Source organism: Poecilia reticulata, unplaced genomic scaffold (assembly GCF_000633615.1).
Source record: "Poecilia reticulata strain Guanapo unplaced genomic scaffold, Guppy_female_1.0+MT scaffold_395, whole genome shotgun sequence".
NCBI lineage: Eukaryota > Metazoa > Chordata > Actinopteri > Cyprinodontiformes > Poeciliidae > Poecilia > Poecilia reticulata.
In genome coordinates this window covers 1-12,565 of record NW_007615164.1, presented here as the reverse complement: position 1 = coordinate 12,565, position 12,565 = coordinate 1, and the positions used below count along the sequence as shown (strand labels likewise).

General features: G+C 39.9%; 1 protein-coding gene across 1 annotated transcript; it reads left to right on the top strand.

The window, feature by feature from the left end:
* Positions 1-274: 274 nt before the first annotated feature.
* LOC103460963 (protein NLRC3-like) lies at positions 275-3,221 on the top strand (the record flags this gene model as incomplete). Its single annotated transcript, XM_008403273.2, has 4 exons — positions 275-412; positions 573-801; positions 944-2,735; positions 3,188-3,221. Coding segments are annotated over exons 1-4 (2,178 nt in total), but the record flags the coding sequence as incomplete, so codon positions are not given.
* Positions 3,222-12,565: the final 9,344 nt, after the last annotated feature.

Sequence of the window (12,565 nt, the reverse complement as noted above, 5' to 3'; positions counted from 1 at the left end):
GCTTTCTCTGTCATGGGTTCTACATTATGGAATGACTTGCCTTTGCAGGTTAGAGAGGCCCCTTCACTGTCCACTTTTAAAGTTTGTCTTTAAACCCATCTATTTTACTTTGCTTTCAACTCCAGCAGGATCTAGTTTTAAATTGTATGTCTTTGTTTTTAAATTGTAAGAGTTTTTTATTTTTTTATTGTTATGTTTTGTTTTGATGTACAGCACTTTGTATCTGCTGTGCTTGTTTTAAAGTGCTTTAGAAATAAATTTGGTTTGGTTTATTAGTAAATATTGCTGGATGAATATTTCCGGCCTTCCTGATTGTTCCTGGTTCCTCCACAGAAGGGACCAGCAGAGGTCAAAGGTTCCCAGTGGTCCATTTGCCCAGCAGCATCAAACACAGCTGGACTCCATATTTATGGTCTGTACATGAATAACAACTACTTTTCCATGGTTCTGTTCACAGTCGTCTCTATGCTGCTCTTTGTAGACCAGAGGACTGTCAGTCTGTCCAACATCCATCTGGTGTTTGGCTCCATGATTTCAGTCTGATGTTTCCTTAATCTATTATTCTGTTCCAGCTGCTGGAGGAAAACATTGTCACTTTTGTGAAGAACGAGCTGAAGAAGATCCAGAAGGTTTTGAGTCCAGATTACCCAGAATGCTCAGAGAGTCAGAGAGAGGATAATGAGGTGTTGAGAGGTGATGATGAAGTGCGGAGGAGGAGCAGCAGAGAGGCAGTGATGAAGATCACACTGAACTTCCTGAGGAGGATGAAGCAGGAGGAGCTGGCTGACCGTCTGCAGAGCAGTAAGAGGATTTCTACAAAGATTTGACCTGATGGATAAATGACACATTTATTGATGTCTGAAGAAATGGAATCACATTTATTTAAATCATCATCGGAAGATATTTTTGTTTCAACTCTTACTTTACTTTCTGTGTAATTTAGAACATTTTGGTCCAGTTTGTCAACAACAACTTAAATCTGGTCTGAAGAAGAAGTTCCAGTCTGTGTTTGAGGGGATTGCTAAAGCAGGAAGTCCAACCCTTCTGAACCAGATCTACACAGAGCTCTACATCACAGAGGGAGGGACTGGAGAGGTCAATAATGAACATGAGGTCAGACAGCTTGAAACAGCATCCCGGAAACCACACAGATCAGAAACAACAATCAGACAAGAAGACATCTTTAAAGTCACACATGGAAGAGATCAACCAATCAGAACAGTGATGACAAAGGGAGTGGCTGGCATTGGGAAAACAGTCTTAACACAGAAGTTCACWCTGGACTGGGCTGAAGACAAAGCCCACCAGAACATCCACTTCATATTTCCATTCACCTTCAGAGAGCTGAATGTGCTGAACGAGAAAAAATTCAGCCTGGTGGAACTTGTTCATCACTTCTTTACTGAAACCAAAGAAATCTGCATTTTTGAAGACTTCCAAGTTCTGTTCATCTTTGATGGCCTGGATGAGAGCAGACATCCTCTGGACTTCCACAACAAGGAGAGTCTGACTGATGCTACAGAGTCCAGCTCAGTGGATGTTCTGCTGAYAAACCTCATCAGRGGGAAACTGCTTCCCTCTGCTCTCCTCTGGATAACCACACGACCTGCAGCAGCCAATCAGATCCCTCCTCAGTGTGTTGGCATGGTGACAGAGGTCAGAGGGTTCAATGACCCCCAGAAGAAGGAGTACTTCAGGAAGAGATTCASAGATAAGAAGCAGGCCAGCAGGATCATCTCCCACATGAAGACATCACGAAGCCTCCATATCATGTGCCACATCCCAGTCTTCTGCTGGATCACTGCTACAGTTCTGGAGGATGTGTTGAAGACCAGAGAGGGAGAAGAGCTGCCCAGAACCCTGACAGAGATGTACATCCACTTCCTTGTGGTTCAGACCAAAGTGATGAAGGTCAAGTATGATGGAGGAACTGAAACAGATCCACACTGGAGTCCAGAGAGCAGGAAGATGATTGAGTCTCTGGGAAAACTGGCTTTTGATCAGCTACAGAAAGGAAACCTGATCTTCTATGAATCAGACCTGACAGAGTGTGGCATCGATATCAGAGCAGCCTCRGTGTACTCAGGAGTGTTCACACAGATCTTTAGAGAGGAGAGAGGGCTGTACCAGAACAAGGTGTTCTGCTTCATCCATCTGAGTGTTCAGGAGTTTCTGGCTGCTTTTCATGTTCATCTGACCTTCATCAACTATGGTTTCAACCTGATGGAAGAAACACAAACATCTAAGAAATCTTCATTATCTAATAAACATGAACCAAAGTCTCTCCATCAGAGAGCTGTTGACCAGACCTTACAGAGCCCAAATGGACACCTGGACTTGTTCCTCCGTTTCCTCCTGGGACTTTCACTGCAGACCAATCAGAGACTCCTACAAGGTCTGATGACACAGACAGGAAGTAGCTCACARACCAATCAGGAAACAGTTGAGTACATCAAGGAGAAGATCAGTGAGAATGTGTCTGCAGAGAAAAGCATCAATCTGTTTCACTGTCTAAATGAACTGAATGATCGTTCTCTAGTGGAGGAGATCCAACAGTCTCTTAGTTCAGGAAGTCTCTCCACAGATAAACTGTCTCCTGCTCAGTGGTCAGCTCTGGTCTTCATCTTAGTGTCATCAGGAAAAGATCTGGATGTGTTTGACCTGAAGAAATACTCTGCTTCAGAGGAGGCTCTTCTGAGGCTGCTGCCAGTGGTTAAAGCCTCCAGCAAAGCTCTGTAAGGACACACATTGTTGCTGCAGTTATTTTTGATAGGAAGAAATCAGCTATTTATGAGATAAATATTCATGTTTAGGTTATATATTGTTGCTTTTTCTCTTCAAAGTGTCCCACGGGGGGGATGCACAAAAAGAAACAGACTTCCTTCAGCAGCTGAACATAATGTTACATATTCAAGCAGCAAAACCCCTTTACTTTATGTTAAAATTTAAACTGGATTATTGTAGTTAATTGTGTAATTTTATAATTCTCTTTCCAACATCTTTGTTGCCTGTAGTTCTGTCATTTAAGGCTGGAGGCCAAACTATAGAATGAACCAGTTCACAACAAATACAAAGGTTGGGTAAAATATAATGGTTCATTCTCTGTCCAATAAAAACATTGTTGATTTGAAAGAACATAAATTCTGATGAATTGTTTATTAATAAATTCTTCTCCCTGTCTCCGCAGACTGAGTTACTGTAACCTCTCAGAGAGAAGCTGTGAAGCTCTTTCCTCAGTTCTCAGCTCCCAGTCCTCCAGTCTCAGAGAACTGGACCTGAATAACAACAACCTGCAGGATTCAGGAGTGAAGATTCTCTCTGCTGGACTGAAGAGTCCAAACTGCAACCTGGAATCTCTCAGGTAAAATGTGACCAATCCTGGTGAAACCAGATTACATGCTTTTAAAGATGATATAATTATCTTGCTATAACAATCGGTGTCTGACTGTGACATGGTTAACCTGCTAAATCTCAACAAATAATAATGGCTAATTTTCATTCCCTCCTTGCTGACAGAACCAAGAACAGAGGTGTTTAGAAAGGCAGTGGTCAGACTTCATTGATAGTGTAACTCTGGATACTTTCCAGATTGCTGCATCCTCAGCCCACAAATGAGCATTATTGCAGATCCTTCCTCCCAGAAGTTGTTAGACTTTCTAACAAGAACTGCTCCCAATAGGGCTGCACTGATTGCAGTTTTCTGGCCAATCTCAGATTACCAATCTTTTAAAAAGCCTAACTTACTGATTCCAATTTTGGCTGATACCATGTTTTTGTCTGAAATTTTGCTCAATACATTAAGTTACTAAATTGGCAGCAATGGGGCGACTATTGTTAACTGTAAATGTGCAGACATCAGCCGGTCGACCGGTTTGTCTGTTAAACTTTTCTCACAAGAGAAAAGAAAAGTACAGTTGTTTATTATTAGACTTTTGCCAAAGTTGATAACATTGGTGGAAAAGATCAGCTTCACATGTAAATATTATTGAGGAATTGAAGGGTGACTATTCTCAAAAATATAAGTAAGGAAATAATACACAGAGACGTAGTTCTTGCTGCTAGGCCATAGACGAGCCGGAGATTTATTACAMCCACGGAATCAGTTTCGTCAGTTCAACACGTAARWTCCATAACAAAATCTCTCYAACAAAAATCTYCCCGAAGTCTCAAATTCAACAGTTTTTATACTCTCAAGTCTCCACGAGTGTTCATTGGAAGGTTTCAACCAATGGAGAAAGGGTGTTGTTTTTGCCAACAGACTCTCAGCTGCTTTCCTCCAGTGTTTGTTGGGNCTCCACGAGTGTTCATTGGAAGGTTTCAACCAATGGAGAAAGGGTGTTGTTTTTGCCAACAGACTCTCAGCTGCTTTCCTCCAGTGTTTGTTGGGCGACCTTTAATAYGAGTCCAAACAAGGACATAAGACCTCATGATTTCAAYAGACCTAATCATCTGCTCCTTCTCAGAACTACCAAACAGACCAAATTTGTTAATGCTATCCCTCGAGACCACATTCCTTCCGAGTCCATCCGTGCACTTTGTACACAAATGGAAGGACGGGAGTCAGGTCAGTATGTACTAGAGCCTGCAGAGAATCCTTTAACAAAAACAACTCCATAGATGGTATTTCAGCTCCAACAATATCGGCCGACTACCGATCATCTAAAGTTAAGGAAATCGGCACCGATAAATCAGTGCATCCTACCTCCCAACAAACTCATTAATTATATACATTCTGGCTGTTATATGGTGTCTTTTTACATTTCTTTTAAATAATCATTTACAACAGAGGAATAATAATGCTATATATTTAGTAAAAACAGCCTGATCAGTTTCAAAGAAATGTGCAGCTGAGTAGGGAAATTATAATAATCTATAAAATGTGTATATTAGTATGTAGAAACAGCAAATCTTCCATTGAAACTTGTTCCTGGTAAACCTGAACTACCTGCTGTGGATCAATGAAGGATGTTTCTATTCTGATCCGTTCTACATGTGACAAATGTTGATTTTTATTACACACAGAACTACATGAGATTGTTTTTACTATTTCATCTGATTGACAAGGTTAAGAATCTGTATGGTTCGTTTTTTGGTTTTTTCGTTTCAAAATGAAATTGGAAAAACAAAACAGGCATGTGTTTTTTTTGTTTTTTCTTTTTTAAAACAAAATTAGAAAAATGGCAATCGCAAGAAGAAAAAATAAAACGACCTGTTAATTTCACTTGTCATTATTTAATTATTGACATGCGGTCCAACCCGGAAGTTCTCTCTGTCCGGCTTACACAGGGGTCGTATCACACACATGCAGGCTGCAGGGAGACAAGCTTGTTTGTTTCATAATATATAAACTGTAGTATTTTCTGCCAGCTGGAAGTCAGTTGAAATAATGAGAAACAAATAAAATTGAACATCTGGTCACTGAGCAAAATGGTTAGCCTGAGTTTTTAGTTTAGATTTTTATTTTGGAAGGCCAGAGCACCGATGAGTGGCTTTCCACTGCAACCATACCCATCTCTCTCTGGACCAGCAAGATGGCCACTATTGATGGGCAAATGAAGCAATGAAGCTTTCCAGCCCATTGCTTTGCAAGAAGGTTCATTACTCGATGCTTCATTAGTGACATCTGCTGGTGAAACTATAACAGCCTTGTCATTCAGTAGGATCATATTTTCAAAAACTACTAAATGCAATATGGTCACAAAATTTTCATCAAACTCATATTTAGTAACAAGAGAATCAATGAAACCATATTTAATAGTCATATGTTTTAATTATTAAAATGATTTGTAGCCAATCTAATCCTGGTTTAGGTTGAACGTCAGTGGTTGTGTTGGGTTTTATTTATGTCAGACGGATTTGACAACAAAGACATTTGATGTTTTAGTGTCTTAGGAGTGCAGTGCCTTTTGGGGCGTTCACTTTTTCTTGGATTTCTAATTGGCTCTGACCCCTTATATTTGGCTACATGTTGAATTTTAGTTCTGCCAGACAATTAAATCTATTTCTGCTGTGATATAGTTTTGCTGATAAAACTACAAATAATAGTGAAACTTTCCAGAAGGTGAGAAAATGGGAGGTGGAGGGTTAATTATTGTTATCTAAGAAGAATTTTATTGTGAGCGATCATCTCAAAGTATTCCCAGATGTCAGAGATTTTCCTCTTGCTGGCTCCATTTCAGACAACCAATCAAGTTTATTTGTGTAGCACATTTCAACAACAATGCAGTTCAGAGATTTACTTCATAAAATCACAAAAATATAAAGTCATAAAAAAAATCACCATAATCTACTTAACAGCAGTAACAAACATTACATTTTGATGGGTGCAAATATTCTCCTCTGATGCGAGACCAAATAGACAACCCATGATGCAGCACGGCTCATTGAGCTTTTATTTTGAAAACCGACATGCAAAATGAAGCAGTCACGTGAGCCAGGTAATGCGAGGCCTTGTTTGTTGCTAGTCACGTGGTTTTCAACAATAGACACAAGCCTCGAAGGGGGGCTTCATGGGACACGCCTCCTTTTTACTGGGTACAAGCCTCGAAGCCTGGATTCAGATGCCCATCACCAATGGCCACCTTTGCACTGCGCCTTCAGCAGCGATACAGAGGTAAGCGCACTATTAATTTGTCACAAAAAGTTGTTTAAAGATGTTTTTAGGGTAGAAAGTAGCCCTTATAGCTTCATTTACGCACTTAGTTATGTGCAGTTTGAAATATACTTCTGTGTTTTTGGAGCAGCGTAGCTCCGCTAACGGCTCCAGGCTCAGCGAGCAGGTGGAGTGTGTTTACCCCACTAACCAAGGTCTTGGCAGGTCACCTTGTCGTTTTCTGGTGCTTGATATCTGATCGTAGTGTCTCAAAGTGTGACATGAAGAGTTTAATGTGTTTGCATATATACTGTTTGATACATGTGTCAAAATATAATATTCCTCTCTGGAGATTTCGATATTTCTGAATATGTTGGTATCTTCTAAACATTGACATCATCCAATACCAGTTACTAATATCCTCTGATCTTTTTGTAGTTTGTAAATTCATATTTGTGTGTGTGTGAAATATATTATTCCCTTCAATTGGCTTCTTATGTGCAGTGTGAACTTTTTTTAATATACATTTTTATTGTTTCATACAGGCGGCTCTTAGGAGGAGAGGCTTCAGCTCCATGTTTGGATGCAGCTTCCCAGAATCTGCCAGTGATCCTCTTCCTCCTCCTGACATCGTCTTCTTCTCTGTCTCCTTATCTTTTATGTATACATAAATTATAGGAATATTTTTTCATGATTCCCCGAACATTGGCTGAATATCTGCATATGTTATTGTAATAAATACATTTTTTTATGAAAATGTTTTGTCCTTGTTTATTTTGTAAGATTTGAGTTTAAAGCTGTGACTACATACAGGTTGATACAAATTAAATATTAAATAATTATTTTAATGTTTCCAGGGCTTAAAGTAAAAAAACACTTTTTTGAAACTTAAAGTGGTGATAGAAATTAACTATACCGTTGCTATTGCCACAGTTTAATAAACAGTGTCTTTGAATAGTGCAAACAATTGCTTCTAACAATTCAATTAACAAGCTAAACACTCAAACTTAAATAAGACTTCAGGACATTTCAGCTCAAAACAAAATGTAAAATGTCTGTGCCCTACAGTTTAAAAGTTGTAAAGTTGCCTTACAGGCAAAAATCCCTCAACATCAAATAAGAGTCCTTTCAGTCACTGTTTTTGCAAGTAATTTAGAACATGCAACATTACCAACTAAATGAATAAGTTACACAAAGCTGGCTTAATCAAATCCTAATGAGTCAAATTGAAAGTCCCTAAGTGGACTCATCAACCTCATGACGTTAACACTGACATGAAAAATAATATTGAAGAAATAAATACATCAAGGGCTGCACAGTGGCGTAGTTGGTGGAGCTGTTGCCTTGCAGCAAGAAGGTTCTGGGTTCGATTCCCGGCCCCAGTCTGTCTGCATGGAGTTTGCATATTCTCCCTGTGCATGCGTGGGTTTTCTCTGGGTACTCCGGTTTACTCCCACAGTCCAAAAACATGACTGTCAGTTTAATTGGCCTCTCCAAATTGCCCCTAGGTGTGAGTGTGTGTGTGCATGGTTGTGTGTCTCTGTGTGTCTCTGTGTTGCCCTGCGACAGACTGGCAACCTGTCCAGGGTGACCCCGGAACGTTAGCTGGAGAGGCACCAGCAACCCTCCCGACCCCACTAAGGGACAAGGGTGTTAAGAAAATGGATGGATCGATCGATATATAAATATATCAAATCTAATTAAAAACAAATAAGTGATCAGTTCTTTACTGTTATGGTCTGTAAGATATATTTATTCTCAGTACTAGATGTGGTCTTAAACCCATGACACTTCAACAATATTATTTTACCTTCAAGAAATAGTGTTTGTTTATTCTTGCTCTATATTAAGTATTGCTCAAAAGGTCTTGCCATACCAGTTTATTCCTCTGTATTTACTTTAGTTTCTTAGTTTATTCTTGCAATTTGTTATTCATTCATTTCCATTTAGTTTCCGTTGATTAGTATTATCCTCTCTTGGTTTATTGCTATGTCCACTTTAGTTTCTTTCCTGTTGCTACATTTATTTTATCGTTTATTGACCATCAGTAATCTTCACTCATCACCTGCTGCGACGCCTTATCATCATGTGTTTCACATTATGTGTTTATTTTTCATTGTTCAGCATCGGATTCTCTGTTTTTATGCCATGATTCACATCTAGTTCATCGCTCCGTTTTATGTCCCGCTTTTCCTGTTTCAGAGTTTTGCGCAATATGCGCTCGTTTTTTTTTTTTAAGCCCCTAAGGTTTACGGCAGTCGGGAAACGTATCGATGGGAAAAAGGCAGACTGGCATTTACATTTTAAAACAAAGGAAACAATTTTGGTATTCTGATTATTGAAATTTAAAAGTGCTGTGGTACCGTTGTTCTATCACCCCAGTTTCATACTGGACCACTTGCAGCACCAGTGTTAACGCTATAAAATGAACGCTCTCTATCATAGTATCACCATGGAGGGATTTTTTTTATTTAAATGGGTTCATTTTTCAGAGTGATACAAAGTCAGGGTATCGTGATTTTAGCAATTACATGTTCATAAGAACGATTTTTTGTTGTCCTCCCATGGAAGTGGGCAGCATCCAGACGGAAATAAAACACCTTTTAATGTAAGTTGCTGCTTTGACATGATCACAGAACTGGCAAAACATATGTACAAAAATACCAGACAAAGTGAATCACAGCAACGTTATAAGCCGGTGTAACGCTGAACTGATGCGGTGAAGCTACTAGAAGCAGGAAACCGAAGCTGCTACAAGAAGCTACAAACACTGAAGAGAAGAAGAAGAACTGCCATCGATACAGTTGCAGCCAGGCATGATTAAATGTTACGAAATACAGTTTTAGCAAGTTGCTCAAAGTCTAAACTGGTATTGTTGTGATTGTAAGGTGTAACGTTTACCTTCGACCAAACGCCCCCCAAAGGAATCCCAGCAACCCCCTTTTGTAAAAATGTCTGCCAACTTCCCGCTTGTCCTCTTTCCTTTGCCCAGCGCCACTTGTTTTTAATTCCTTTCTCAAGTAAACGTTTCTTTACCAGGTCAGACAAACTCCATCTTCTTTCATATAGCATTTCATTTAACCGCCGAACCGAATGCATGCGCTTCTTTTCTACAGACCGTTTTACAGTCATTGGTCAAGAACACGGGAGCTAGAATTCTGATTGGCAGAATCTTTGTCTATTATCTAAAGTTTAGTTGTGGCGGGCTGTTTGGTCCAATGCTCGCTTTGCTTGAAAAGCCGGAAGTCTGGCCCTCAGACGGAGCTCTTTAAACCCGGAGACTACAGTCTACAGACTACAGTCAGCCTGCGGACCGTTTGGTCAAAACACGGAAATCCAGCCCCCGGCCGGAGTTCTTTAAGCCCTGTGTTTCTTGTTTATAATGCTAAGAAATAATGGAAAGAAACAACTCAAAAGTCGTTCATTATGTTTAGTCAGTTGCAGTGACGTGCGGTGAGGTTCATAGCTGGTGAGGCACCGACTTAATTATAATCGGATTTACAAATCTAGACCCCTGGCATGTTATTGTTTACATAAGGAAATTGTGCGCATGCGTACAATGCTGGAGGGCAAAAAGACTATTCTTTAACATGTGATGCTTAGGCGCGCCGCCGCAGAATAATTCCGTTATCTCAATCAAACTTAGACATGTAGATATTTTTAATTTTGTGCTGTGCTTAACAGCAAAGGGAGAAACCGTTAAAGTACAACTCAAAACCAAGTTGTACTTTGCTCTCTGTATCAGCGCAGCTTCTGTATGTCTAGGTCGCTGTTACCGTCTCTTACTCTGCAGTTGTGGAGTCACAATGTCTGAGATCATGAGCGCCCCCAGCGGTGATGCATGAGAACTGCCTGCCTCACCTCAAATCTGTTCTCTGCCATTTCTGATCGCTCCTCAGCACACGAATCACGTTACACACACAGTTGGTGACAATAAAAACACAGTACATAAGCTAAATTATGGAAAATCTTTTCATACATTAAATGTTTTTAACCATTTTATTGGCGATGTACAGACAGGAGGAGCATGCTCTCATAGGGTGTGTTCACACTGCAGCCTGAAGTGACCCAATTCCGATACTTTTTTACGTAATTCAGCCTGTATCCGATCTTTTCATGGCAGTGTGAACAGCACAGGTCGGATTCTTTTTCAAATGTGACCCATATCCGATACGTATCCGATTCATATGCGACCTAAAGTCCAGGCCTTCATCCAAACTGAACGTCACTGATTCTCAACAAATGTCACTATTCTGCTCCTGATACATGCAAGCGGGAAGAAAAACAACAATGATGAACTTTATGAGGATTAAGTTGTTAATATGCTGCTCCGGCCGGACAACAACTTCAAATATATAAGCTAAGATTCACCGTTAGCCTCCATGTTTACTTCGGCAAACACTGAGCACTTCTTCTTTTTATGGTGGCTGGCAGAACACTGAGAACGCTGACGCTATTGCACCCTCTACTGCGCATGTGGGACACTTTCAGTTCGTTTGCCCGTTCACACTGCAGAACACATACATTTAGTGGCAGTGTGAACGGTCCCGGCAAAAAAAATCGGAATTGCCAAAAAATTGGAATTGGGTCACTTCAGGCTGCAGTGTGAACGCACCCATAGAGTAGCAACCGGTGCAGTTAGCGAGAGGTAGCTCAATCCCAGGTGAGACTCAGCTCACTGCTGCATCACCGGCTTCACTTCTGAGCATTTGAATGGGAAAATGCAAAAATTCTGCGATTTTGAATAAATATAACATCAGATTTGGTTAAATTAAATAAAAAATAGGTACTTTATAGTACAAACCACAGGGTGAAAATATCTTCATAAATGATTTATTATATATTATTTTTCCATCACCTGCCTCCCCTCACCGCACGTCACTGGTCAGTTGTGTCTAATAAGTTATAATAAATAGGACACGCTGGAGGGACTATGACTCTTAGCTGGCATGGGAACGCCTTGGGATTCCCCCGGAGGAAAAGGAAGAAGTGGCTGGGAGAATGAAGTCTGGGCCTCCCTTCTGAAGCTGCTGCCCACATGGCCCGACCCGGGCCAAGAGGAAGAAAATAAATGGATGGATAAATAGTCTCATGAAGGGGACAAAGGTTTTAATTTCTAATTGGACAAAGTCTGAATTCTGAGATTAAAGACAGAATGATGACCATTTTTCTTTCCCAAATACTCTTCTGTAGGCAAACATTTATTTAGTTAAGCTTTTAATAATCTGGCACATTATTTCAAACATTTCCTACCTGGCAAAGATCTTTTTCTACCAGGTATCTATTTCCAGTTATTTGCCTGAAATATACTACTATTAGTATATTGTATGTATTGTACAATCCTTTGTATGTACAATACAATATATTGTTTTTTTATTTTGTGTATATAATACAATATATTGTATATTTATTTTAGATATTGTAAATTTTGGATAACCTTTTCTGCATGCTTGTTCATGACATACTGGATTATAATTGCTATGCTAATGCTATTCAGAAAGTAAAAACTTGAGCATCTTTTTAAACCAGAGCAGATTAAAGGTTGGTAAAAAAAATAAAAATAGACAGACTAGCCCTTTAGATATTTACTGAATGGGAAGATGCATTTAGCAGCCATTGGCTCCATATACAAAACAAAGTTGGAGATAAAGGCTGTCTGTGTGAAGGYATCATGATCAAATTAATTACATGCYGCTTTGGGCGAGTGTAGAAAAACAAAGTGTGCGGGACAGAGAGGACTATGCAGGGAGACATGCTTGTTCATTTCAGGCTGTGTACTGTAGTATTTTCTGCCAGCTGCAAGTGACCAATGTCCGGTATTATTTGTTTCTCACAGGAGAATTAGTTCAACTGACTTCCGGCTAGCAGTAAATACTACAGTTTATATAGCCTGAAATGAACAAGCTTGTCTCCCTGCAGCCTGCATAATGTGTGTGATACGACCCCTGTGTTGCCGGACAGAGAGAACTTCCG